The sequence below is a fragment of the Penicillium oxalicum genome, chromosome VI, assembly GCF_001723175.1.
Source record: "Penicillium oxalicum strain HP7-1 chromosome VI, whole genome shotgun sequence".
Taxonomy (NCBI): Eukaryota; Fungi; Ascomycota; class Eurotiomycetes; order Eurotiales; family Aspergillaceae; genus Penicillium; species Penicillium oxalicum.
In genome coordinates, this window is record NC_064655.1 from 3104156 (window position 1) to 3131617 (window position 27462).

The 27462-nt window shown below is 51.8% G+C and overlaps 12 protein-coding genes across 12 annotated transcripts; 6 read left to right on the plus strand and 6 right to left on the minus strand.

The window, feature by feature from the left end:
• Positions 1-1351: 1351 nt before the first annotated feature.
• POX_f08292 (54S ribosomal protein L38) lies at positions 1352-1975 on the plus strand (the record flags this gene model as incomplete). The annotated part of the gene is made up of 4 exons (XM_050117068.1): positions 1352-1366; positions 1429-1513; positions 1602-1826; positions 1905-1975. The coding sequence occupies 4 exons, from the start codon at positions 1352-1354 to the stop codon at positions 1973-1975; spliced, it is 396 nt and encodes a 131-aa protein (XP_049967207.1).
• A 294-nt stretch (positions 1976-2269) lies between these two features.
• On the minus strand, positions 2270-3041 carry POX_f08293 (uncharacterized protein; the record flags this gene model as incomplete). Its single annotated transcript, XM_050117069.1, has 4 exons — positions 2270-2314; positions 2381-2470; positions 2530-2890; positions 2962-3041. The coding sequence occupies 4 exons, from the start codon at positions 3039-3041 to the stop codon at positions 2270-2272; spliced, it is 576 nt and encodes a 191-aa protein (XP_049967208.1).
• Positions 3042-3429: 388 nt separating this feature from the next.
• Positions 3430-5501, plus strand: POX_f08294 (Peptidyl-prolyl cis-trans isomerase ssp-1; the record flags this gene model as incomplete). The annotated part of the gene is made up of 4 exons (XM_050117070.1): positions 3430-3432; positions 3493-3890; positions 3946-4062; positions 4817-5501. The coding sequence occupies 4 exons, from the start codon at positions 3430-3432 to the stop codon at positions 5499-5501; spliced, it is 1203 nt and encodes a 400-aa protein (XP_049967209.1).
• Positions 5502-6383: 882 nt separating this feature from the next.
• On the plus strand, positions 6384-6719 carry POX_f08295 (uncharacterized protein; the record flags this gene model as incomplete). Its single annotated transcript, XM_050117071.1, has 1 exon — positions 6384-6719. The coding sequence occupies one exon, from the start codon at positions 6384-6386 to the stop codon at positions 6717-6719; it is 336 nt and encodes a 111-aa protein (XP_049967210.1).
• A 476-nt stretch (positions 6720-7195) lies between these two features.
• POX_f08296 (Nucleoporin NUP82) lies at positions 7196-10056 on the minus strand (the record flags this gene model as incomplete). Its single annotated transcript, XM_050117072.1, has 4 exons — positions 7196-7253; positions 7329-7495; positions 7557-9677; positions 9760-10056. The coding sequence occupies 4 exons, from the start codon at positions 10054-10056 to the stop codon at positions 7196-7198; spliced, it is 2643 nt and encodes an 880-aa protein (XP_049967211.1).
• Positions 10057-10325: 269 nt separating this feature from the next.
• POX_f08297 (Nuclear cap-binding protein subunit 2) lies at positions 10326-11111 on the plus strand (the record flags this gene model as incomplete). Its single annotated transcript, XM_050117073.1, has 5 exons — positions 10326-10391; positions 10462-10559; positions 10619-10663; positions 10732-10923; positions 10982-11111. The coding sequence occupies 5 exons, from the start codon at positions 10326-10328 to the stop codon at positions 11109-11111; spliced, it is 531 nt and encodes a 176-aa protein (XP_049967212.1).
• Positions 11112-11319: 208 nt separating this feature from the next.
• On the minus strand, positions 11320-12189 carry POX_f08298 (Pyridoxal 5'-phosphate synthase subunit PdxT; the record flags this gene model as incomplete). The annotated part of the gene is made up of 2 exons (XM_050117074.1): positions 11320-11887; positions 11957-12189. The coding sequence occupies 2 exons, from the start codon at positions 12187-12189 to the stop codon at positions 11320-11322; spliced, it is 801 nt and encodes a 266-aa protein (XP_049967213.1).
• A 454-nt stretch (positions 12190-12643) lies between these two features.
• POX_f08299 (4'-phosphopantetheinyl transferase A) lies at positions 12644-13864 on the plus strand (the record flags this gene model as incomplete). Its single annotated transcript, XM_050117075.1, has 1 exon — positions 12644-13864. The coding sequence occupies one exon, from the start codon at positions 12644-12646 to the stop codon at positions 13862-13864; it is 1221 nt and encodes a 406-aa protein (XP_049967214.1).
• Positions 13865-14818: 954 nt separating this feature from the next.
• On the minus strand, positions 14819-15757 carry POX_f08300 (putative 1-acyl-sn-glycerol-3-phosphate acyltransferase; the record flags this gene model as incomplete). The annotated part of the gene is made up of 2 exons (XM_050117076.1): positions 14819-14982; positions 15046-15757. The coding sequence occupies 2 exons, from the start codon at positions 15755-15757 to the stop codon at positions 14819-14821; spliced, it is 876 nt and encodes a 291-aa protein (XP_049967215.1).
• A 1108-nt stretch (positions 15758-16865) lies between these two features.
• On the minus strand, positions 16866-19491 carry POX_f08301 (Protein bimA; the record flags this gene model as incomplete). The annotated part of the gene is made up of 4 exons (XM_050117077.1): positions 16866-16937; positions 17014-18854; positions 18919-19092; positions 19155-19491. 4 exons carry the CDS (start codon positions 19489-19491, stop codon positions 16866-16868), a joined length of 2424 nt encoding a protein of 807 aa, XP_049967216.1.
• A 1737-nt stretch (positions 19492-21228) lies between these two features.
• Positions 21229-21900, plus strand: POX_f08302 (uncharacterized protein; the record flags this gene model as incomplete). Its single annotated transcript, XM_050117078.1, has 2 exons — positions 21229-21237; positions 21391-21900. The coding sequence occupies 2 exons, from the start codon at positions 21229-21231 to the stop codon at positions 21898-21900; spliced, it is 519 nt and encodes a 172-aa protein (XP_049967217.1).
• An 821-nt stretch (positions 21901-22721) lies between these two features.
• On the minus strand, positions 22722-26882 carry POX_f08303 (uncharacterized protein; the record flags this gene model as incomplete). The annotated part of the gene is made up of 3 exons (XM_050117079.1): positions 22722-25839; positions 25896-26612; positions 26746-26882. The coding sequence occupies 3 exons, from the start codon at positions 26880-26882 to the stop codon at positions 22722-22724; spliced, it is 3972 nt and encodes a 1323-aa protein (XP_049967218.1).
• Between the last annotated feature and the right edge of the window lie 580 nt (positions 26883-27462).

Here is a 27462-nt window from a genome sequence, read left to right on the forward strand (position 1 = left end):
CAAACCCTTCAATCTTCGGCTGTATATCTCCACACTCGGATTCGCAAGATCTCGCCCTGTAGCTACGCTCCCGCTTGAAACTTCCATTTAAGCTAATTTGAAACTGGATTTGTGGATACACCTCTGGCAAAGATACTCCAAGGCTTTCTCAAGCATTTGCTCATGTTCACTATCCCTGGCCATCGAGCATTCGGGTGACTGCTCGAAACACATTCAATTGACATCGCCTGGATTACACGGCCTGATAGCATCCAAGTGCACGTCGACATGGAAATCAAGTGGGCTATAAAAATCGCTTTTTTTTTCTCATTTCGGTCCAAACGCGACCTCAATTAAGGTCTCTGCTATTTCGAAGCGCAAATGTTAGGAAAGCCACCCTGGCTGCCCGGCTTAGTCCGTTCCAACTCAGTAGGGCTACTGAGGTAAGGTAGGCGCGAAAAAATCATTGGATGATTCAGTTGTGCACTTCCACAATCAGGCTTGTCAGTGGAGATTGTCTGTTGATTCAAGATTTTGCTATATGTATGTTGAAGAGTTATCGTTCCATGATGCTAGCGAGTGTCACTGGTTCTTACCAGGTATTCTTTTCCAGTTTCCGGGGCTTCTTATTGATCAGGACTGGCCTGTAAATATCCCACATCAACATGAAAGCGCTCCTTTAACGTTATTTATTTGTTGACAAAAGTCCCATCGCACTGAAATAGCGAATAGCCCTAGCGTTCTGCCCTATTCCTGGAAGATCCATGTATGCAAGACGACTGGCTGTCTACGTCCAGTACCTACATACCAGCAGTGCCACGGGTGCTGTGGTCAAATATTGCCCCGTAGGCAGCTTCTAAGAAAAGTGCCGTGAGCTGCCTCGGCTTTAGGTAGATCATGGATTTATGCGATTATATATGTAGACGGGTAGATAAATGATGAGCGTTTTCCAGTTTATCAAGAAGCTGGTATTATGATGGATGTCAACTCCAGTCATGTCCCCAGACGGGTGAAGGTCTCGCTCAACTCGGATACATATTTGAGTCCCTCACTACGGCTAACCTGAGTGATCGTGCCTGGAGGACTACCCGGCGGTTACCAACCGTCTGGATTTGAACTATATTTTTCTGCGCATTAGTGCCACTTACGAATCTTATCTTCATAGGAACTACAATCTAAAAAAGAATGTATCAACATCAAGTGGGTGGGTTGGCGAGAGCGCCAATCAATGCTTTAGGTTCCATCATATTGACAGCGACAGCCTCTCGGAGAAACCCTCCAGTTCGGGATAACCTGCTTCCGCCCGCCGACTCGCCGAACAAATTATCGTGATACAGACGTGCCGACAACTCAATACACTCGGGCGCCAGCAATGATTCAACTAAAGGTACCCACTGACCGGATTGTCGTCTTCTGGTTGAATGAAATCTGACCCTTTTGGATGATTAGACATTACTCAACTGCATCGACAACTCGGGCGCCTCGGTCGTCGAGTGCGTCAACGTTCTCAAGAAGAAGCGGCCCGCGACAATCGGTCGGTAACCCCCGAACTATGCGTCGAAAAATGCTCGGAATCTCTAAGACCGCACCTTTGACTGATACTAATTGCCGAATCTGTACAGGTGACCGAATCGTTGTGGTCGTTCAGAAGCAGAGAGCCGCCACATCGGAAGGATCTAGCGGCACAGCCCTCGCCAACAAGGTCCGCCGCGGAGATATTCGCCATGCTGTTGTGGTGCGGGTGAAGAAGGAGTTGCAGCGGGCTGATGGTACAGTCGTTCGGTTCGGAGACAATGCGTGTGTTCTGGTGAATAAGTCCGGAGATCCCATTGGGACGAGAATGAACGGTGAGTTCCCTATCTCCTCTGCCCGCGAATGGCAGGACTCTGCAATGCTCTCTCCGCGGCTCTGACTCGATTGATTAGGCGTTGTGGGCCAAGAGCTGCGCGGCAAACAATGGTCCAAGATCCTGTCGCTGGCTCCTATCAATGTGTAATATCCTACGTCCACGGAAACTCGGGCTGCACTTGGGTTTGATTTTTGGGAAAGCGTTCGTCATCTTCAAGCATCATTATATCTGTAACAATGTACCATATCCACTTTATGATATTTACCAGAACGGAAAGCACTTGTTTTGATATTAATGGGCGCGTATTTCATTGGGGGTTAACTATCGCCGAAGAAACTCCATCCCTATGCAAAGCACCATCGAACCAAGCTGATAAAAAAAGAAAGCATCATGGGGTATCCGGCTGGAGAGCGTCGCGCCATATTATAAGAGAAAAGAAAATCAAAGGAAGACATTGCCGCAAGCGCAGCAGACGTAGTAAAGTTTCTGCCAGCTTCAGTCAGTGCTGGACTCGAGCAGGCAAAAGACACATGGCGCGGGCCAAAAACTCACCATTCCACTCTCAGCAGAACGCTGTTGAGACTGGAAAAAGACCGCCTCATTTTCACCGCAGCTTGGACAGAGCTTGTTGGCTCGAGGAAGCTATTGAACGTCAAGAAGCAGGGACAGTCAGCGGATGGGAAACTTTAAATCTGGCGCACGGAGATGGGGCTGTCGGGGGACTCCGAGGCGTTGGAGTCTGACAGGCAGCTAACAGCGGCATCGTCGTCATCCTTGGGAGCCGCATAGTATCCGTGACCACATATCTCACAGGAGATTTCCTGGCCGCAGCAAGCGCAGAGTCCCGGGATGCTCATCAGACCGGTGAAGAGGAGCTCGGGGCAACAAACCGTGGGATCCGAGGCCACGTCCTGGGTCACACCGGCGGTGTCTCCGACCTGGCTGTTGAGCTTGTTTTGATAGACACAGTGAGAGGTGGCAGGCTCGCCGACGTGGCAGGTGCGGCAAGTGAACATCAATTGATTGGTAACGCGATCCTCCTTGGGATAGAGCAAGTTGGAGCTATGAGAATGGGTTAGTTGGGGTCATGGCACAGTCGTGTGATTTGCAATAGGATAGTGCTTGGAGCTTACCACTCGCGGCAGAAGCGAAAGTGAATCTGATCGGCCGGCTTCACATCGGCGGCACCGGAGGCAGCTGGGCTAGCAGACATTGTGGAAGTTGAATGAAGCTTGAGACACAGCGGAAAGGTAGCCTGGTGAATAGTAATGACTGGAGACTTTGAAGCCGATATAAAAGGAAAGATGGAAGAAAGCGGACGAAGTAACAAATCAATCTGACGTGGTAAAAGACGAGTGATTGAATATGCAGAACGGAAAGAAAGCGGCGGAAATGAAGGGCGGCAGGCGCACGCCGTTTGATATTCCGGAGGGCTGTGGTGGCGGTCAGTTTGCATAGTTTGCAGCTGTTCCCCCCGCAACTCTGTCGCCGGCATCTATGATGGTTCCTGACTAGATACCTACCCTCATACAGACTTGCTCCTGAAAACCGTCCGTCAATTCACGCTACATCCTTGAATTACTTGCTCTCATATATTCACCATGGTATGTACAGCCAATGTTTCCTCAGAGCTTGGAGCTGTGTTGACTGAATGATCTCCATAGGCTGCTACTGGTCTCCCCGCTGGATGGGAGGTTCGTCACTCGAACTCCAAGAACCTGCCTTACTACTTCAACCCTTCCACCAAAGAGTCCCGTTGGGAACCTCCCGCCGATACCGATACAGAGACGCTCAAGGAATATATGGCGACTCACCATTCTGTGGCGCACCCACATGATGTCAGTGGACAAGGAGAGGGCAAGATTCGTTGCAGTCATCTCCTTGTGAAGCACCGTGACAGCCGTCGCCCAAGTAGCTGGCGAGAGGCTGAGATTACTCGGTCTAAGGAGGAGGCTATCCAGATTCTGAAAGGCTACGAAGAACGCATTCAGTCCGGTGAATCCCTAGGTGATATTGCTGTCTCGGAATCGGATTGCAGCAGCGCCAGGAAGAAGGGTGATCTGTATGTCTCATTCCACCCCGTCGACAAAATTCTTGTTTATGCTAATCAAATTTAGTGGCTTTTTCGGACATGGTGAGATGCAAAAGGAGTTCGAGGATGCGGCCTTTGCGCTGCAGCCTGGTCAAGTCAGTGGCATTGTGGAAACAGCCTCTGGCGTCCATCTCATTCAACGGTACGTCTCCTCTCTGAAGTCGGCGAACACACTCTATCAACTTCGGAAAACTAACATTTGGAAAAATAGTGTTCAGTAAATAACTTCCTCCATTGAGTGACTGCTACGATCTCTGAATGTGTTACGCGATATTTGACCCCAATGAATATCTCATCTTTTTTTCGGTCTGGCTCTCGTGGTCGATTTTTTAGCGGGGATACTCGCGACTATGCTGGAATGAAAAAAAAAGAGAGTTGAATTTGAACATCTCAAATCTATTTCAAAAATCCTTTCCAACGTCGTTGGCAACAGAACACCTGTATAGTATGGGAGGACTCCTCGGACTTCTGGTCTACGCAGGTTTTGAAGATAACGTAGGTACTGAACTACTAAGATTGATGACAGAGCATTGTTTGGGATGTTCTTCTTATATTTATATCTTGTGGCCATTTCGTGTGTGACATTCCTACATAGATAAAACAGAAACGATATGGGATGCCGTCAATATCTGTTACCATTTCAGTCGAGTGTACCTGCAAATCGTCTGACTGACAATGTTTGCTTCGCCGGATCGCTACGACGTGAGCTTCACCTGGGTTGTGTTTCAGCATCACTCTCAACTATCACACTCACGTTATGCTGCAAATGTTTCGTGTCCCACTGCGTCGCGTCATCCATTAATCCTATCCTTTCTCTACCTCAGAATCGCGTCAGAGGCAGAATTCACCGTGGATGCCAGACGTATGGCTCCTCACTGAGGCATGGCTTCTAACAGACGCCCTCCTGTTTCTTCGTTCAAAACAATCTTATCTTACCCCGGGGTTCCAGAGGATTTCAAGCCCCCAGAGTATCTCACTATCCCCGATGAGCTTCGTCAGCAGCACGCAAGACTTGCTGATGCCGCGGGGGCTGTGATCAATGGTCTGCGCATACTTCAAGGTGTTTTAGACAACCATCTCATCGGTCTTTGCCCCGAAATGAGCGGTCCCATTCTCGAGCAGCATATCAGTGCCCTTCGACGCCTCGACAGCTGGAGGGAAAACACCCTCGTCAGAAACCCAAGTCTTCTCCCGGCTGCTAAGATCCCCAGCTTCGCCCTTCAACTCACCGTGTACAAACCGGCCTACGAGGATCTTACGACCCTTTTCAACCTACGTACATGCCGCCTCCTTTCAAGAGAATGGGCGAGCTACTGCTTCAAAAGCACAGCCATTCATGTCGAGGCGGCACGGCGGCTGGGTGCCGAGGAGTACGAGGCATGGCTTTACTGGTGGAGAGTTGAGTTTCAGCCTCGTGAAAGAGAGTGGCAGTCTTATGTCCGCAGAATGATCCTGCCAACGTGGGAGCAGGCCATGTCTTCACTGCACCTCATGATCTGGGAGTGTGCTGAGGAGCCTCGAACTGTGATCAGAAATATGATGTCTTCTGAGGAGTACGACTACCACGTCAACATCATCTAGCCTGTTGGCTGATCAAGCGTGGTCAGACCCATTTTTGATGCAGGCTTCAGGTTCAGTTTGTCGATCTCACCTCGATTCTCATTTTCAACGATACCCTCACGCGTCCCATGATCTTCTTCAACGACAAGTTTAGGGGAAGGACTCGCATTTGCAGGATTGAGGAACGCCGCTCCTTTGAGTTTCCTTACTTACGGACATGGTTTCTTGTTCTCCACATAAGCGGATTCACGTGCATTTATACATCTTCTTTTATTACGCGACATACAACACTTCGGCGCAGCGGTGGATTTTTGCAGAGTCTTCCTACATATCACCACGACGGAGGGATGTGACGACTCTATTTCTGGACAGCTTTGCAGGGGCATACAATCGTCTTTGTTACGACTGGTCACCAATTCGCTTTGAATCATGAAATTTGAATTCTGGCATTATGATCCACAAAGGCTCTCTTTGACTATTGTCTCTACTACCCTGGGTAACAATATTTCCAAATTGTATACAAAATCACACAAGAAGAACGTCTTTACTCCACCTCAGTATATAAAGGTGCCCTGCCTTTTCGAATCTTAGGTTCTTTTCACCTAAAATTCTCTCCCCGAAGACTACTTACTCATCACATTGGCACATTATCCATCGAGTGGACTCAAATCCCATCACACAGCCAATATGTGTTTAATTTGGACCCAGAAATACCATGTCTGCGGCTGTATATGGACCATTCGTGACCTCTATTGCAACCCCACCGAAACCTGCTGGGGCGCAAGGTTTCTCATCACTCATAATCACTTGCAATCCTGTCTGAAATGCAGAATATCAAGAACCACAGGAACAGACTCAGCATCAGCGGTTCAGCCACCTGATTCACCAGCAGCAGAAAGGTCCATGCCTGTTCTAGATCCCACCGACTCTACAACCTTTTGCAAGAAAGGCGATGAAGGGCTATCAAGAATTTTACTTGAAGTTCATTCCTCAGATAGAATTAGTGATGCAGAAACCGACAGCGATGATCCAGAGCAGGTTCAAGAACCTGATGATTTCCCTACATTTGAGCTGAAGTCCGATGCACAGCGGTTACCGGGGTGGGTGTATGAGCCAGAAAATCTAGGCGATGCGAGTAGAGTTTGTGATCCAGTGAAACCCGGACAGATCTGGAAGAATTACCGAGCTCGTCGGGGGAAGACAGGCTGGCATCTGGATGGGCGTCAGATGTCCAAGTGATGTGGGAGCGTTGTTTCATGTTACTACTGTGCGCTCGTATCGGTGATATCAGGTTACCCTCCTAGAGCTGTTCAAGTCTTCGAGGCTCATGATGACGGCGAGGAGCTGCATTCTACAATGAGAGGATCTAGAATCGAAAAGATGTGTTGTTGAAAATAGCGATTCCGATGGATCGTAGATTGTCGTTATCTCAATTGAGATGGTTGCTGTAAGATGGAACAACCATGGTTTCTTTGCTCCGCATCGGGATGATAGGTGATCGTACGGTCAAGTAGACTTATGCGAAATCCGCTTGGGTTGGATCAGTGCAAACTGAAAGTAAGAACTCTGCGGGTCGAGGTAAAAAGGGAAAAACGAGTTTTTACACAAGAACTCCCATTCATATCGTAGGTATGGCTAGCTTCTGAGAAGCTATGATGAACGGTAATGGCTAATTTGGCAGTGAACTCGGCAGACCAATTCTGCATCTCCTACGCTCACAAGCTGGTATGAAGCCGCTCGAGACGCGACGTGATTGCGTCAATGACCGCAGACCTGAATTAGAAACGATGTCAGTCCCTGATATTTTCACCAATGAGATACACTCATCTTGGCTCAAAGTTGACATACTCTCGCTCAACCATTCTCATTGCATCCGCGACCTTGGCGCGCTGGAGCCGCTGTGGCACCTTTGGCTGAGCACCCCCCGGCGAAGCGGGACTGCCAGGCTCAGGGGACAATGCCTTGGCACTAATGGTTTTGGCTTCAGCCACAAGCTCGTGGGCAAGATCCTTGACCTGTAGAATGTGTGAGCAGGGTAAATAGGATTAGGAATCACAAATGAGGAATTCGCCGTACCGTCACCAATCGTTGAGTCAGCTGCTGATCTGCCTCATTCGCTGAGGGTGCTTTCTCGCCAATGGAGTCGTTCAATGTATTGACTTCCGAGATCCAGGCTTTCTCCTTCTCGCTTAGTGGGCGACCACCCGAATTGAGGAGCTTCTTGCGCAACGCGTCATATCTGCGCGTAATTTCGTCCTGTTTGGCCTTCGCTGCCTGCAGTCGCTTGTCGAGGACATCACCGTTGCGCGAACCATATTTGCGAGTACCGTCCTCTCCGATCTCGCTCGTCACGCCCTGGATGCGTTCGGCAACGTCGGCGAGTTGCTTCAGCTGATCCTTCATTTCGCCTTGCAGTCTCTCACACCGACGGAACAAGTCCGACGCTGCTCGCTCCAGAGCGTTTGTATGGGCGGAGAGAACGCGATGAGCCGTAGTCACCAAGTCCAGAGTCGCGGGAGAAAGTCGAACATGCTCTTTGAGAGTGTGCCGTTGACGATGCGGCACATGCTTCTCGACAAAAGTCTCGAGGGGCGACTTGGCATAGAGAATAGCGGGGACTTGGTAAGGAGCTCGGTGAGGAGCCAGCGCGGAAGAAGCATCTGAGCTGGGCTTGTAATCATATGTACGAAGTTCCAATGACGCCGAGAATGCGTCCTCCGGACCATCCATAACCGCCGCGTACGGGTTGGAGGGATGATACGTGAGAAGCATGTATCCCAGGTCGAAGTCATAAAACACTAATGACGCCGCCAGATGTTCGTTGAGCGCGATGGCGTCTGAATCCGAGGCTTGCAAGATCTTCTCTCTCTGCGCAACATCTCCACTGCAGAGGACCTGCAGTCGGAAGCCTGATCCGGAAGTGTCTTCGGCCTGCAATTCAGCCTCTAGTCTTTGTACCCAAGATGTTAAGGAAAAGTGAACCACGTTCGAGGCCGTTGTAACGAAAAATGAGTATCGAGAGTGGACGTCCTTGGTGAAAGTCGGCCAGACAACAGATTCTGCGCCCGTGGTCTTGATGGTGTCCAGCGACTCAACCAACACCAAATCGGCAGGCTCTGAGAGCGGCGTGCGGAACGCGTTTTTCTTAGCTTTGGGCAGCCACTGGCCTTCGACGCCGTCCAATTCCAGGCAAATGTGAACACGACCATTCCCACTGGTAAGACAGACGATCGTGGCAGACAGCTTATCCTGGTCACCGGCCTCCACTCCCAGTTCTTCGTCTTCTCCGACCATAAGGTCTTCCACGTCGAGTTTCGACGCAATAACCAGAATATCACACAGATCAAGATCATCGAGTTGATCACCAGTGTCGAACCGGAACGGACCTTGCAGGCGTGGGATTGCACTAGGGTTTGCGGGCCGCGAGAACACATCAGCGCCTGGAATGAGGTCCGAATCAGAGGGGTGATAGGCAGCCTCTTGTTCATCAATTTCCCTCAGCCATTCGTACTGCTGTCGAGAGGCGATCAATTCCTCCTCGACATCTTCGGGTGCTTCTTCCAGGGCGGCCAGCTTGGGAATGATAGCTGACGAGAGCGCGGGGATCGTAGCGGACGGGGCTTGCCACTTGGATGGCAGTAATGGGCACAGAGCGTAGAGGTCCCCAGGCTTCATAGCAACCCATAGGGTCATGGGGGCCCAAGCATCCTCCTTTTCACTCCCGTTGCCAGCGAAGCAAGCTGATGCAACCTCCATATCAAAGACATCGGCAGAGAATCCCTTATTTTTACCAAATCCAGAGGGAGCAAAATCTTGGTCTGATGAGGTGCCGTCAACTAACTTCTTAAGATCCACAGCCAATGTTGGTTGATCGAACGACCAGTGGTTGTTTCGATCGAGTTCCCAGACTCGCACGGCGGCATCGGCGGTGATTGTGACCAGGCATCCGCCAAGGTTGCTGTGCAGGCCCAGCGGGTGCCAGATCGCAGAGACCACTGGAGCTTCTGGAATGACATGAGTGGTGGGACCCAGCTGGTATGTCTTCAGTCGAATCTGAGATTTGTCGGCCGACGCGAGATGTGACGAGTCCGGAAGTACCGCGATGTGTACTGTATGCTCGGTGACAATTGCCAGGAAAGCTCCATTTGGGGAAGGAATGATTTGTTTGATGAGCCCGTAGACAGGCACGGCGAGCACCTGTAAAAACGTTAGTTACATGTCGCATACCCAACAGTTCGCGCAAATAAGTCAATTGAAACGAACGAGAAGGAGAACATACTCGATAAGACGGAGAGGGCGTCTCCTCAGCGTGTGTGTTGGTCTTCTTCTGCCTCGCCTGCTGCTGCCATTGATCCTTCAACCGCGCCAGATTGGACCAGCGAATCTCATTGTCGATCACAACGAACACCTCGCTACCCCTCTTGGCAATCGTTTTGACCGCGCCACTCACTGCGGAAGCTTTCCCTGGCTTTAGCGCCTCATCTGTAGAAATCTTGTCCGGATTGCTCGCAAAGAGGTTGGCGCCAGGTGACGGCCGGCACAGCCAGGCCGGCGCATAGCTGTGAACCTTGGGCATGTCTTTATCGGTAACAAAAGAGAAAATATATCGCGCAGTGGTAGTGTTGAGAAAGCAAAGTTGAAATCAGACCGTCTCCGTCGAAGGGAGAGTGGCATGAAATACGGAAAGTAGGCAAGCTTGTCCAGGGTTGTTGATTGCCCGTGGAATTTGGCGACGCCAAGACTTTGTTGGAGCTCCGAGCTTCCTTTTGCCGCCGCTCCAACGCTCCGCAACTTTCCATACTCTACGTACTTGCAACATTTCTCGTCTGTGTCGTTCTATCCACCATGAGTCTACTAGCTATCAATACAGTTGACCGTCTGGACAGGCCCAGCGCCTATTATGTGGGCAAGGTAAGGGAAAAAATGCAATCCGTCTCAGGTGGACCTACCCGTAGGTGTGCTAATCGCGATCCTTGCGCAGAACAAGCGGCGCAGCAGATACAATGACGATGATGAACCCGAACGAGAGGACCCCATGGCCAAGTTGAAGGATGCGACTACGCTCTACGTAGGCAATTTGTATGCAATGCGCCGACAATCTCGACAGATCAGCAATGGTCCACTAATTCCCTTTGCAGGTCTTTTTACACGACGGAGGAACAGATCCACGAGTTGTTCTCCAAGTGAGTAATAATGCAACCGCTGATCTTTCAATTGTTCGACTTGTTCGATTTCTGATGTTTTTCTCTAGGTGTGGTGAGATCAAGCGCCTGGTCATGGGTCTCGACCGTTTCAACAAGACTCCCTGCGGATTCTGCTTCGTCGAATACTACACCCACCAGGATGCTCTGGATTGCCTGAAATATATTGGAGGAACCAAGCTGGATGAGCGAATCATCCGAACCGATTTGGATCCCGGGTTTGAGGAGGGACGGCAATACGGGTATGTCATCCTCTGGACTGGCAGGATGTAAGACTGCGACTGACAATCTATCCAACAGACGCGGTAAGTCTGGTGGACAAGTCCGTGACGAATATCGCGAAGAGTACGACCCTGGACGCGGTGGTTACGGTCGGGCATACGACGAGCAGCGTCAACGGGAGGAGGAACAATATGGCGAGGGAAGGTAACACAATCTTGTATGGCGACATGGGACAGCACCGGGACAGCCGGCAAATTGGCGTTTATTATGTTTACAACGGCCGCAAGGTCAATTAGCAGGAACTTGAAGATTTTGTCTATTCTATCCAACGGATGCTCTATTTACATGATCAAGTCTTTTTCGCAGCGTGGTCTATGTGACTTGAAATCTCGGCGCCCCGGCGCAAGAACGCGTGTTTACGAGCTGCGCTTCTGCCTCCTCTTCAGAGCATCCTCTACCTGATGCAACCACCAGGCGTGGATTCTGGCATCTCCCGTCAGCTCAGGATGGAAGCTGGTTCCAAACACATTGCCTTGGCGCACCGCCACGACATCGCCCAACTCGTGATCCGGACTGATCGCACGGCCCTGTGTGGCATGGCGCGCCGCTGGCCCAGACAAGGTGGCCATCACCTCGACATCGCTATTGGCAGCGTCCGCTACCGAATTTCTCGCCTTCCTTGAAGGCGCAATAATTGTGTCCTCGCGTTGAGATTCCTCCTCTTGAATTCCCGATTGGGTGGGCAAGATGCACTCGACAATGGGTGCTCGGATAAAGACGGCAGGGAACGGCGGGGCATTTTCGCCCAAGAATGGCAGATCAAGAGGTCCCTGGAAGCTCTCCGTCTGTCGACCGAAATGATTGCGATTCACTCGAACATCAAGGCCACCAATCAACTCCTGACCACCCTTCTTCGTCTTGTTGGCGGATTCCGCGAGGAGGATCAAGCCGGCGCAAGTGCCCCACGTTGGCCTACGGCGGACTCTGGTTGTAATGGCGTCACCGTTAGACCAGGCCGACCATCAACATCCTATTTTTGAGGGCACAACTCACTTGACAAATTCTCTCAGTGGCTCTAGTAGATTTGAACGTGCCGCAACCAGCGACATGGTGGTGCTCTCGCCACCGGGCAATACAAGCCCATCGCATTTCTCGAGCTCTTGTGGCGTTCGAACTTCGATGAACTGCCAGTCAGCGAAGCCTTCTTGCTCCGCTGCCGTCTTCAGTAGCTTGATATGTTCAACAAATGCGCCCTGTAGAGCGAGAACTCCCACGGTGACCGGCATCTTTTCAACAGTGGCAAGACGGAGACAGTGTAGAACGACTCAGACGGTTTATCTTCCTTGCGACTACTGTATGACTCGACCGACACGTGATTTTAGACTTTCCGCGGAGACAATAGGCTTATCGGGCCAATCCTTCTTTGTCCCCTTCTCCCACCGCCCTTTTATCGCCACGTGAGTCTCCACCCAATCTTTTCTGGTCGCTGGCGGGACGACAAGCGCGGGGCGGCGGAGGTTCGATGCAGCCCGCAGACGTGGCTGGTGGGCCATGCAAGCTCACTGCGTAGATGGAAATGCCGGTCTGCTTAGTGCTTCGCTGCTTGCTGTCGCCTGAAGAGTATGAGATCTGCCCAGCAATCCACAATCAAATATCAGTTTTGTGAGACGTGACTGGGCTTTCACATCGACCCGCAATCGATCCTCTGAACTCCACTCTAGAAGACGGCAACACTCAAACATGACAGCCAACCAGCTCGGATCTGCTGGTACACAATCAGCAATGACCGGGGCCAAGACCGAACAACCGTGGCACGGTCTGCCAACGTTGGTTCGATGGTTCATCAGTACTCGGCAGTGGGAGGCGCGAGGCCTTGATCTTCCATTGATCGACGCACTACGTCCTGCGGAGCAAGAAGCGATTAGAAGGTATCACTTTGCATCCGACAGGCGCATGTCACTGGCATCGCATCTTCTCAAATATCTTTATATACACCGCTCCTGCGGTGTGCCTTGGAAGCAGATCGTCCTCAGTCGCACCCCCAAACCCGAAGGTCGACCCTATTATGCGTCCAAGACGGAGATACGAGTAGATTTCAATGTCAGCCACCAAGCCTCCTTCACCATTCTGGCGGGGGTCATCGTGCCGTCCAAGGAACAACTTGCGCGACAATCTGCTGCCCAAGGCGTGGTAGCATCGCCGCCTAGAATTGGAATTGACATCACATGTGTCAGCGAGCGACGCAAGCCAATGGAGACCATGCGGGAATATCTCAATTTCATATCAGCCTTTGATTCCGTATTCTCGCCACAAGAAATGGCTATCATGCAAAATCCGCTGTCGACGCTGCGGCGAGCGCGGGATCTGGGCCTCGCCGAGGCCTTCCCTTTGGACGACGAAGCGACACTGATCAATTTTGGCTTTCGTCTGTTCTACTCACACTGGGCTTTAAAAGAGGCGTATCTGAAAATGACAGGTGACGCCCTCCTAGCAGACTGGCTGCAGGAACTTGAATTCACAAACGTCATTCCTCCACCCATGGCGGATCGTTTCGCTGCGCAAAGACCCGCGGGCAGTGATTCCGGAGTGGACAACTGCCAAAATTCCTCCCAGCAATGGGGTGTGCCCTACACGGATATCAGGATCTTCAAACATGGCACAGAGATTCACGGCGTACGGCTCCAGCTCGAAGCCTTTGAGGCTGATTATATCCTTGCTATCGCCGGTCAAGGCTGCCCTGTTGGTCCACTCTCTCAGCTACAGCTGGACGATAGCCTCTCTCATCAGAAACCGGCCACTACAACACATGCGACACGCATTCCTATCAACACTCGCCTGGCTTTGGGCCAGTCCGACCCTTGGAACCCAGAATGTGGCATTCTCGATCCGTGGTTGCCCGTGCAAGAAGTTGACATTGATCTTGACGTTCGGGCCTGTGCCGAAGGAAGGTGTTCCCATTGATCTGGGGAGATCAAGAAAATCTTGGCATCGCAGTACATTCGAACAACAAATATGACTCACTATTCAAGAACCGTCTGTTCATCGCTTTCATCGGGGGTCAAAAGCAACTTTCATATCTAAGCCTCTCAGTTGATGCGACCCATGTCCTATCCAAGTGGATGAGTAGACTATTTTCCCCCTCAATCTTGCGCCACGTTGTACGCAGAAGGACTCGACTGGTTTTGTCGAATGAATCACAGCGGAACCATAGGCACCAGGATGCAAAATATACCTCTCAGCCCACATACAAGTGCTGAATTCGAGTTGGAAGAATTAACCTTTGTTTTGTTTTGCTTTGTTTGTTTGTGTTTTTTTTTTAGCAAGGAGCCTACTAGGTAGTACCTATTTCTGCTGGATGAACCATTCACAGACGGAGAAATCCACAGACAACCTTGGAGATTGAGCCAACACAAGCAGTTGGTTCAAACATCAGCAATTCCTGTACATTCAGGCATGAATTAAAATTCATGGCACCTTCAGAGCGTAGAGATATATACATTTTGCCAGAGGCATAGGGGGAACAGGGGACATTGACGAGACCAACCTGGAGTGATGAGGCTGGGGAGAAAGACTGGATAGGATTAACGGGCGAAAGCAAGGTCTATTTAGATGGAGGAGGAGAAGAGCGATTGTTCAATGTGGCAGTCCAGAGAGGGAGCAGCTCATCGGTAGCAAGGCGTGACCCGGTCATTTGATGACCCATCGCATGGCCGAAGCTATCTGTATGAATCTCTGGCTTTCCGAGTCTCTGGATGGCATTTGCCACGAGGGGGGAGAGGTTCTTTCTGCCATGGTCACAAGAGCAGGCTTTTGTCTCGCATGGGATGGGTAGAAGATGTAGAAAGCGTGTCATCATTTGCCCAACTACACGCGAGCGAAATGTTGCGGCAGAGGGTTCATCTTGAAGGGGTGATCTCAGATCTCAATGGCGGTCGAGACGCCGTTGGTTCGCGAGGGCTCAACTTTGTGTGTTTGCTTTGCCATGCTCATCATCGCCTCGAGCATCGAGTCACGGGTGGACACAGTCAACCGATCCACGTCGGCAGGGGTCAGATTCTTAGTTTCAATAGGAGGCAGGACTATTGGATTTCAGTCTGTCAGTTTTGTCATCCCTCGCGAGAACAGCATGAAATGGGACTCACCCTTGATCTTGATTGAGCCAGCGTTGAATCGCAAGTTGCGAGGCGACAGGACATGGGAGTAATTCTCAGCCACGACCGGCACAATTGGTACACCAGCCTTTACAGCCAGATGGAAAGCACCCTTCTTGAACGGCAGTAGCATAGGCTCGTCAGAGTAGCTTCGCGTACCCTCGGGGAAGATAAACACGCTCTGACGGTGCTCGCGCATCTCCCTCACTGCTCCGTCAAAGGCTTTCATGGCATTCTCCCGGTTGGCTCGGTCAATGAAGACCGTACGCGACAGGGTCATAAACCAGCCGAGGAACGGAACATTGCGTAAAGACTTCTTCGCGGTCACACTGCAGTATGGTGGGAAAACAACCCCGAGCATCAATACATCCAGTTCTGACTGGTGGTTGCCAACAAAGATCGCCGGCCGCGTGGACAAGTGCTCTTGGCCCTCGATGATATCAAATGTCACACCAGTTGCAAGCCGCATCACCCACTTGAAGCTTCGGGCAGTCGCCCACTGCGAAACACGGCCATAGCCAACGAGACGAAGGACGATGGAAGCAATCACACCGTAGATGGCGCACACAAGGAGCGAGCCATATGCAGCGAGGCAGCGCGCGACGAATGCCGCGCGAGGGACTTTTTGGCCCAGGGCAAAGAGTGCCAGTGTACCGGCTACGTAGCAACTGACACCTGTAACAATATAGGAAGTAAACGACATCGCGGTAGGATCGTGATGAAGACTTCTAAGAGAGAAGGGAGACTTGTGGTCAGCATGGAGTGTGAGAAACGGCATATATAACGAACAGCAAAATAGAGCCTAGACCTACCTATCTTCATCCACTATGGACGCAGGAACCCACGTGCAAATGACAAAGATCTAGAGGACCAACTGGTACAAATCGCGTTCCAGCAACAAGATCAAATGCTCCCGGATGGTGGGGATCAAGTCAACCGATGTCATTTTCTGCCCTGGGCCGACTCACCGCCAGCTGACCGCGGCATATGACGGCATCACGCCGCACGCGCCGCCAAATGACGATCCAAGCCTAAGACTGAAGACTGATGACCACAAATCAACTGGGTGGACAGGGCAGCATCTTCAAGTCTGGTTGTTATGAGCATTGTGCACGCCAGAAGACTGTGAAACCAGGAACATGAATTTGGCCCCAGCCGGCAGCCTCGGTCAGGCGTCAGTCGCTCTCGGCGCAGCTGGGGAAAGCTTGTGCTTATGAATCCAGGAGCACTGAATCTGTGGTCTCACATGTATAGAAACAACTTTTGCCCACATAGCAGAGCGGCTCAAGGTAAGCCTCCCTGGGCAGATATGTAGCGCATCAGAAACCTCCATGCTGAATGAGTTGAAGCGAGAAATTACTTTGTGTATTTTCTTGGCAGGGAAGTCAATGGCAGTGCAAGGAAGTCGCAAGTTCAGAGAATGCGGTTACGGATCCTACCATTGCATCTTGATCACAATTCATCATCGAGATCCGATCGTCATGAATACTTGTACAAAAACACCGCACCGGATGCCAAATGCTCGTCAAAAGTAGCCCACCCACTTGCATGGACGCCAAATCCCAGGGACGCCAAGCAAACAGAACTCCCGCCCACGATGCTGTGCAAAACCAAACAGGAATTGGGCAATGAGAAAAAGAAAAGAAAAAAAAGAAAAGAATGGACCGCTGAACGCCCACTCTACAACGTAAATGGACATCATTATCTCAAACGGTGAGAAGGTCCAGAAGTAGTGCATAAAAGATACCGAGGCAGAGAGCAAAAGAGTGAGGGAAGAAGGGGAACCCGAAGACATAAAGGTCTCATAGCTTTCAGGCGATGTCGGCGTCCTCCATTTCATCATCGTCCAAAGATTCCATTGCATCTTTGATGAATTGTGCAGCCTGTGACCGTGGTACATCAGTAAGAAAGCCTCCCGGGGAGCCAAGCTTAGAGGCATCGAGGAGTGGGAAAACTGACCTTGGGATCGAGGTTCAACGCAGTGGTGAAATGCTTGATGGCATTGCCCTTGTCGCGGAGGATCTTGTACAATTTGCCAAGTAGGTAGTGCACGTTGGCCTCGTCGGGAGCAATATCCTTGAGTGACTTCAACTCTACCAAGGCAACATTAAATTCCTGGAGTTTCATCAAGACACGAGCCTTGCGGAAACGAGCCAGTATGGAGTGGGGTGCGAGGGAGCATGCCCGTTCATAGTGCAAAAGAGCATTTCGCGGGTTGTTCATCTTCTCCAGGACCAGACCCATGCAGCAGATGAGAACAGCGTTGGTCGGATTGATGGTTGCGGCATTACGGAAATGTTGCTCAGCAAAGTCCAGCTTGCCCATTTTGTCATACACGGTGCCCAGCCCATACCAGGCATTGTAGTGGCGGTTCTCCACGTTGATACCTTGGCGGTAGGCATCCAAGGCCTTGTCGTATTCTTCATTTGCGACGTATTCATGGCCCTGTAGTGTGAAAGCGTACGCAAATTCGGGATCCAGCATAGTGGCCCGCTTGAAGCATTTCAAGGCCTGGTCATGATCGCGTTGATGGGAGAAGGAATTGCCAACCGCACACCAAGCTTGTGGTGACAATCGATCAGCCTCGAGGAGCTGGTGGGCCAGATACGCCAGCTCCACATCATTCTTGAGATGCCAGAGAACAGTCGAATAGATCTCCATGTCCTCAACTCGTGATGGCGCCATAGCCTGGACCCGTGCAAAGTATTTCGCAGATTCTGGATACATTGCTTGCTCAAAGTAGGCTCGACCCAGCTGAGCTAGAACCCAGGCAGTCTCCCGCTGGCCCTGCGAAAGTGAATTGAAATGCTGGATCGCCTCTGGGCATCTGTACCTGCATAGAGCACTATACCCAGATGCGAGCTTCGCAAACAGACCAAGCAGCCAGTTCAGAGCCTCAAGCTCTTTTGTTCTCTCGGCATTTCGCGGAAGAGGAGGGGGCCCAGGATTGGAGGGGGGCATCGAGCCAGTCCGCGGTTCTTTGCCATCACTGTCGGATGACTCGACGTGTTTGCGATTGCCACTGACGACGCGGCCCACAGTGGACGTTGTGGTGGTCGGACGTCCTTTAGCAGCAGGATTTCGCACCTTCTTCACTTCACGACCATCGCGACCTGAGAGTGAAGCCATCGCAAGTTTGCTGGTAGTAGGTTTGATCTGACCTAGAAGGCGGACACTCCGTCGCTGGGGAGCTCCGGGTTCGATTGGCTGAGCAGGCACAGGATGGGCGACTTGACCGGAGACGGTCCGTTTCCGATCGCCGAACCTCGACGCAGGTGGTGGCGGATCGCGGTCCAAAGGCGCCAAAGAGGCTTCCTCGGGTTCCGTACGGGTTCTGGGCCGGGATCGAATACCCGCAGATCTCATTTTGGGCGGAGGATAACCTGATTGATCCATGCTCACCGACTGAACGGCCCGGATCCTCCTTGCTGGCGCGAGCGGTGGTTCCCAGGCGGACTCCGGTTCGGTCACTCCGTTTGCGATCCGAAAATCCTCCGAGCCACTGCTGCTTTGTCCACTGGGGGTTTCCGTTCCCTCGTGTATTACTGGCGCAGCGGCCGGATTCATGCCAGTAGAGTGCCCGTTGAACGGTCCCCAAAAGGCCGAGCTTCCATTTGTCGAATCAAATTCACCGCGCGTAGTGGAAATCATGAAAGGATCGCCGGTATGGTGAGAAGGATACGGTTTGTCGGGCTGCGCGTACTGCGCTGGAACGGCATCGACGTCGTCCGGACAGGCGGATATTGCGGAGAGGAGTTCGGGGCTTAATTGGTAGATGTTGGGCACTCGTATGTTGACACCTGTCTAGAGGTTAGTCTTCTGCCGTCCCATTTCAGCCTGGTAAGTGAGCCGATAAATACGGACCGGTCGAACACAGTCCGAGAAATGCATCCCACATGAAGGGATTCATTTTGAGTGATTCCACATAGCAGTCCACCGCCTTGTCTAGGTCTTTGTGCGCTTGCCACAACTTGCCAAGCAGACAGTACACGGCGGGCGCATCCGGTAAGTGTTGTCGCGAAGTTTCACTGTGTTTATCTGGAGCCACCCTCATTAGCGCCGAGATCAAAGGGACCAACTAGTGCAGCGGAATCACGTACTCCAGTGATTTTTGGATGACCAGAGGGCTTTGCTGCGCTCCAAAGCAGTGATGCCATCTAGCTCTTTTCCTAGATCAAGGCAGGCTTGTGCATAGACATAAGCGCAGCCTGCATGTAAGCCACGCGATCCTGAACCCTGGCTGCACTCGAATGCGGCCTTGACTTCACCACTCAGGAGGTGGCAGAGTGATAAGAGATATTGCGCCTCGAAGGACCGAGGCTCATAAGCGTGGAGACGACCAGCAAGGAAGAGCGCATTGCGAACGAGGTTATTATCGAGGTTGTAGTAAATCAGATGCCTGAGTTGGCTAGCCACATGGCCAGTGGACAGGGCCATTTTGGCGGGCGGTGAGGGGAACGTGATGTTGTTGTTGTGATGAGGAGCATCGAGTGAGGACAGACCATCAGCGCCCGTGGCCCATCAGCATCGGCTCAAATCCCGGTGGTCGGGTCACTGGACCGACTGAGACAGGAGAGTGTGGTTTGTCAAACGTGAGAGGGAAGCGCCCGTGAGATGCGGAAGAGTGGTGGAATGCCCACTGAAGCCGGAAGCGGGAGGCGAGAGTAGTGTAAGATGGTGTTCCGCGACAACTAGGCTGTACATCATATATCGAGCCAATCAGGGGAGAATTTCTGCTCAAAGTCGCCAGTGCATGCTGAAGACCCCTCTGTACATCAATGATCAAGTGACCTATAGACGGCGGAGCTGATGTCGTCGCGCGCTCTCTGTTCTTGTTTTCTTCAGCCTGTTCTTTGTCTTATTTTGATTGCATTTCTACTTCGCGGATGCTATTCGATTCTGCCAGGCGGTCGGTGTCGTAGTGGGCAACCCATATAAGGCTGATGTACGGACACAACAAGAACAGATACATGTAATTGGACCACACCATCAATTACCGCTGAGAATGACAATAGATGCCAGACACAGCAAGTATTAGGACTAACTACTTGGATTTGTATGGTATGTCCGTACATAGTGCATGCGTCATGAAAATCTTTCAAATTCATTCTGGGCTCGACTGACATCTTGACCATGTTGTTAATCAACAGAAGTAAAGAGAAGTCTAGACTGCGGTAACACGTGCCTAATGGGCTCAAATATGCATATCATGAACCCCCGGCCAGGACTAACCTACAAGTGGCCTGAAATCTACCTAGAACGTCGGAAAGACCCAGGTAGATATCTCGGGTCAATAGATAAATGAAATCCGCAATAAGTTTTTGGATATCAATGACAGGGCTCCCTTCTCATCTATATGCAATTGCTCAGCTAAACATATTTACTACGAGACATGGGCGAATGGATACCGTCTTCCAAGCATTTCACTCATCCCAGTATGCTTGCTAGACTAATCCTCCACGAAATCTTATATCGAACCTGATGGTGGAAAAAGGCAAGGTCATGAAGTTAGATAAGCCTTTTACATTCCAAGCTTTTATTTTTTGTAGATAGGTAGAGCTTTCGTGACTCAGGTTGGTACATGAAATAGCGGGCTTCCAGCTACAAGGTCGGGTTCCCGTCCACAAGCATGCTAGCACGCATACTAGCATCTAGCACAGAGTTACTGACGGGCACTGGATTCAAATACAAGCATTAACTCCTTAACTACCAGGTAGGTACTGCAGCATATAGCTCTATCAGTGACGGAATCAGCAGAAGCACCAATAGGTCCAACATCTATGAACAGACAAGAATCCTGACCAGGATCTTCTCCTTTCTACACGATCGGACAGATCCCTACATATATGCATGCCCATCCCTCATTATATACAACGATTATGTATAGTCCAAATCCAGCCACTGCCACGCGTGTTTTTACACCCAAGAGGGTAAAGTATACAGAAAGCACCATCGCATTTCTGTGGAGACGAATCCCCAAGTGGCCGATTACACGCTGATGGGGCCACGCTGTTGGCCAGAGACCACCTTTCTCCGTCTCCATACGACCGGAGCTTTCCGCACGAGCTGAACCTCTTCTCCTTCTGAGTGCAGTCGTTGTCCACGTCCTCTCTCTGCTCACCTCCACCTCGATTCCTGCGCAATCAATTGCCAACTCGGCACAATTGTCACACCATGGCTCAAGTAAGCTCCCAAAAAAGAGAACACACATTCAACCCCCCCAAATCATGGCACTTCCAGATAGCGAGGTTGTCAGAATAACTGCGACACCCCCTCCTCATCCATGATCCTGATCACTCCTCAGCCGGGCACATCAAGCTAAGACAAGACACTCAGAAAGCAGCCAAGACCCTGGCCACTCGCAATGCGGCAGTTTTGGCCCGGACTCATCTCATCACTGCCGCACTACATCTCCTCTTCTTGATCCTTCACTTTACACTGGGGCGTCCCCGCTCGCTGAAGCCCTATTTCTTCCTTGCTGTGCCGACCTTGGTCATTGAATTCTACCTGGACCGCGTCGGCCGCCCTACGTATAATGAAGATGGCTCGCTGCGCTCAGCAGGCGAGGATCTCAATGCGACCGGGCTGACGGAATATATGTGGGATGTGCTCTACTGGACCGAGGGCTGTCTCGCAGCGGCCTGCATCTTCAATGACCGAGCTTGGTGGTTGTGGGTTGTGGTCCCGGTGTACTCTGTCTATCTGGCCTATACGACTGTCATGGGTGTCAAGAAGGGCTTTGCGGGGATGGGAGGTGGTGCAGATGGATCGGATGCCCCGGCACAGATGAGCAAGACGCAAATGAAGAAAGAGAAAAAGGGGGATCGCGTCAAGTACCGCCGCTGAATCGGGCAGATGGCGGAGGTGCTTTTTGCTCTCGCTCCGTGGGATTGTGACTCGGTTATTTTGTCTTTGGAGCTTCCGTGGCCAACCTTGCCCCGCCATATCTTTGGCCCTCTTTCTGATTGCCACTTTATTCAATGTGGAAGCCACACAAAACTTGTGGGCCGTGAGGTATCTGGGTCAAAAGACTGGGAGTGCATGCTTTACAAGGCAGATGCGGCATCTCAGCTTTTCGAACAGGGATAGGCGTGCACCTTGAATGTTTACATTTTCAAACTGTTTCCTCCGTCCATGCCAGATGTGTGGAATATGGAGCTCGGTGATTTGCAAGAGCAGGTGCTGAAAAGAGGCTGGGAAACAGGCTGAAACAAGAGTCTCCTCGGGGGGGGAGAAACGTTAAAGGACTTGGACATACTGATGTTCACCACAAAAAGGAACGAATTTCATTATGTATGAGGGGTACAATCGCTAGGCCAAATGAGCAAATACCAATCAACAAACATAACCCGCCGAGATAGATGGCTCGAATGGCGAAACATTTCAAAGTAAGAAAAATGAAGCCGAAGAAAAAAAATCGAGAAAGAAAGACAAAAAAAAACCATGCAAGGACTGCAATTTGAAAGTCGTGAGCATAATAATATCAACGTGTCGAACCGCCCAGGGGAGGTTTCTCGGACACCGACCAGGCCACACATGCTGCTGGCATGCCGCTGTAAGAGGCCTGGTCCGAACGTCGCCCACACCGAAGAAGGGGGGACGAAATTAGGGAGGTTGGAGAGTGATCGATGCCAGAAAACAAGCGATTGTGATCATGATCTTTCAATCTAGAGTTCGTCTTTGGAAAGAGATGGAACGCCGGCTGTGATGCTACTCCGCACCTGCTCAGCCTGAGACGCCGCAGTCTCGATGACCTTGGAGGCTCCACTGCTCGCATCCGCCGCCAAATCCTCCAGACGTGACTGGGCGCTCTCTACGGCAGCGGCAAGGCGGCTGGTGGCATGCTCCAGTACACCAGGCTCCTCGCCGTAGAAAGCGACACTCGCCTTGGACCGAATCAGCTCAATGTTCTCCTTGGCGACGTCAATGTAGCTGGACTCGGATCCAAAGATGGCGTTGCTGATCTGAGCCGATGCACTGGAGTAGGTCTCTGATGCGGCATCAGTGGCCTGCGCAATGCGACCCTTGGGAGTACCGTAGATGCCGGCACTGGCGGCATCAACGACCGAATGCAGTTGATCGTTCACCTGTTGCATGACGTCTTCGACGCTGGGCACGTCGGTAACATATGCGTGTGTCGCCGAGGAAGCTACACTGCTCATGCTCGAGGCGAGACTGGCCAATTGCGCTTGAGCACTTTCCACGGCAGCGGCAAGACGGAGGGTTGCGCTCTCGACCGCGCCAGGCTCCTCACCGTAGATCGCTGCACTAGCCCTGGATTGGATCTGCTCAATGTTCTTCTTGGCAATGTCGATATACGTCGGCTCTTTCCCGTAAACAACACCGCTGATTTGAGCCGAGGCACTGGAATAGGCCTGTGCAGCGGCCTCGGTCGCTTGTTCGAAACGGCCTTTAGGGGTGCCGTAGACTGCCACGCTGGCGGCCTCGACGGCTGACTGGAGCTGATCATTGGCCTGCTGAACAATGTCCTCTACACTTGGAACATTGGTGATAAAGGCGCTGGCGACAGAGGAAGCTGTCTCGTAAACTTCACTGGCGTAGCTCGATGCCGCGGATACTGCTTCAGCAGGATAGGGCGTCTCGAAAGCGACACGAATGCGGCTCATCACGCTCTCTGTAAAAGAGGGCTGCTGTCCAACGAATGCCTCGGACAGAATTCCTTGAATCGCGTCGAATCGCGGGACAATGTCGTCCGTGAGACGTTGATAATACGGGGTTGGGGTGCCATAAACCTGCTCGCTGGCTTTTGCGACGAGGGTTTCCCAGTTCTCAGATGCCTGGCGTGACAAGGACTGCACAACGCCCGGGGTTGTACCGTAGAGGGCCGAGCTGGCGGAGGCCGAAGCGAGAGAAAGAGAAGACGAAGCAGCAGATACGGCGGCATGATACCTAGATGAAGCATCATCCACAATGCTTTGGGCCTTACCATCGTCAGCTGCAGAAATCATGGAACTGGCGGAGGCTACAACTGCCGCAAGACTCGCAGAGGCAAGAGAAGATGCCTTCTGGTACTGAGCGTCAGCTTGAGCCACAACGTTCTTGATATCCCAAGTGGCCGCTGTAGGCGTGGGAGTGCCGTAAACTGCGCCTGATGCGGTAGACAAGAATGCTGTGTAGTGGTCATGCGCTAGGCCTACAGCCTCGTAGTAACGTCGCTGTGCGTCGAGCACGAACGGCTGTGATCCGTCCGTCGACGATGCGGGCACTGTATATTGCGCCAGCTGCTCCGATGCGCGGCTGAGCCCTTCACTCAAGCACGAGGATGCAACTGAAGAGATGTGAGCCAGTGGACCTGTAGGTGTGGGTGAGGCCCGAACAGCGCGAATGCGCGAATTGAACTCTTTGCTGGCATAGCTCACAGCGCCGGAGTAGGCGGATTCAATGGACGTCAAGATTTCGGCATGAGCAGGGGCGCTGGAATGCGCCATCTGTGCGACAGCTTGAGACTTGGCGATCTCATAGAGAATCTTAGCCTGTGCAGTCGAATCCGCAAAAGCAGAACTTGCGTCGTAATACAAATCCTCTGCTTTCTGTGTGAGCTCATCAAAGTAGTCCCGCTCCTCCTCGTCCAAAATGGGCTCTTGTTTGGTGGTCAATGAAGCAGCAGCAACTCCGAACGCAGACTTGCTGATGTGTTGATATTCCTCGACAGGAGATTCGGAGCCATAGTCGGTAATTTCCTCGCTCTCGGCGGATCGGGAAACCTCCTCAAGCTTGGGGGACTCGTCCCGAACATCGCCATCGACGATATCGGAGGAGATATCCTCCGCCTTCTGACCCTCGAAGCTAGCAGAAGCCGACTCCGATTGAGCAGCAGCATCGTCGGCGACTGTGCGTTCACCAGCGGCCTCCTCGCTCTCAGCAGCCATGGTCACCGGCTTGGGCCATGAAGGCGGGGGTTCTGTGCGGGATTCAAAGTTGTCGCTCACGTCACGAGCAGCGATCTTCCACTTGCCAACATCCTTGAGCCTGATGAGCTCGTTCGCTGTGTCTTCGGCGACTTGCATTCCGCTGTCCAGAATGGCGGCGCCCACAGAACGTGCAACGACCGCAGACTTGTGATTCATGCCAACTTTGCGGATCTCGTTGCGCCAGTCGTCGAATTGAGCTTTGAGTGAATGATATTTTGCCCAATCTTTGTAAGTCACATCATCCATCCAGGCCCATCGGGTACCAATCTCCTGCAGACCCAAATCCCGAATACTGTCCAAAACGTCGAGTGTTGAATTGATGGCGGCAGAAACGCGCCGCGTCAATTCCTCATCGAATGTGATGGACCATTGTCGAAGAGCGTGGGTACGGTCTCGAACCGAAACGGCAGCAACGCGGATGTCATCGATAAGCTTCTCACGAGCTTCCTCCTCCGCATCTGGGACATCTTCTACGGGCAAGGACCCCGCCAAGTCGATAATCCTTTGCTTGACAAAAGCAATCTTTTCAGTAGAAACTGCCTCGAGGGCCGTCGACAGACTTTGGCCATGACCCTGGGCGCTACTTTCGACAAGAGCAGACACGATGTCTTCGATGCGCTCCTCCAAATCTTCAATACCCTTATCAGCAGCCACCGAAAACTTTGCCTGCCATCGTTGCAGATCAGAGTCGATGCGAACGCGGGCTTGCTTGGCCTGCTCCGCAGCCGACAGTGTGGGCTGAGCTGATTGTACCTGGGCACTCTCGCTTGTCATCATGCTTGTGGTGGAGGAGGTGCGCGGTTTGACCATTGCGGTAGAGGCCGAGGTTGACGACGGACGTGAAGAGGAAGTGCTTTAGATTGAATTAACGTTTGGACCTGACTGAGTTTCAATGGACCAACACCTTACCTGTCCATCTCGTCCATGACGGCACGAAGACGTTTGCCTTCCCGGTAGCTGGCCAGACGCTGTCCAATTTTCACAAGCTGGGGCTCAACTTGTTCCGAGTACAGGCCCGTGACGTGGGGCCACAGAGAGCTGTTGGCGAAATAGATGAGCGACGACCAAGTGTAGCGAGCGCCAGGCATGACCTGAGTTGCCAGGATCTCCTGGCTGGTACTATAGGTCTTGCCGATGTAAGGACGGGAATGTGTGTACATCGGGACCAGTTGATTCCAGTATAACCACTTCGCGAACCCGTCCACCTGGCGGTAGTAAGGCAAGATCACAGAGACTGCTCGCTGAACATAAGGATCTACTTGTGCCATGTACAGCTTGTGGACTTGATCGTGAACAGCTTCCAGACGTGGGGTCACTTGCTGCCTCCATTGAGATTCACCGAGCACTCGGGCCTGGTGTAGTGCTGGTGCGCCATATGTTTCGTAACCAAGCTTAGCCGCTTTGGAGGCAGGTGTGTACACTCGCTCATTGAACACGGCTACATATGGCCGTGCTTGATCCACATAGGGAGCAGCATATGTCTCATAATAAGGTACCAAGTACGGCTCAACCTGGGATCGAACCACCAGATATGGCTTGCAGACCTTCGGGGAGGTCTCATTTAACTCGTTCAAGCGAGATGGGCACCGGAGAAAGGGTGTCAAAAGGGCGTACCAGATACAAAGCCTATAATTGAATCCTGTTAGCTATGAAAATACTCCCTGCTCCGGTTCAATATCTCCAACCCAAGAGTTTGACGGCAAGTTTTGCTGAAATAGCGGCGGAGAAAAAAAAAGACAAAACACAGAGCCACACTTACCGCACTGCCAGCCCAAGCGACCACCGCAGAGGACCTTTTCGACGCGACTTGCCATTTTGGGTGCTTTCCCTCCCTTTGCTGACTTTGCTCGTATACAGCGACCCTGAGGGTGCTGACCCGTTCTCTTGAGCTGTCATGCTACAGTGCCGTTGGCGGCGGGCCGACCCCTTCGCGTGATAAACAGAGAAAAGACAGGTCGCAGGCACAAGTTTCAGTGGCCGCACTGGATCGAGCCCCTTCTGGAAATGGCTTTGTGGAGGAGCGGCGACGGACTATCGCATTCTTAGGTAGACCTGCAAGGCAAGGTAAATCGGCGCAGCCTCTGTCCAGCGACGTGACAGCTGAACCTAGGGATTCAAATCTGCGATTGATGCGGAGGCTCGCGTCGGCTTGGCGCTCGGGGACTGTCACGGCCCACTGTTCCCAAAATCCCAGATGACAGTCGGAGCTTCAAGGCAAAAATGCAAAGATGTTTTCACGAGCACCAAAGAAGCAGTCAGAGGTGATGTAGAGACAGATGTGAATTTAGAGAAACCTGACCATGCGACGTACACCTAGGCCCTTGCAACGGTGGCTTGTTGTGCTGCTTAGCACCAGTTGAGTGAGGTCATCGGTGGCACGGACGCAGGCCTGCATGAGCTCGCATGCTGTGACCAAGCCAGTAAAGTCCACCGTTGGAAATTACATGCTTCAGCCAATAAATGACTTGATGCGCTC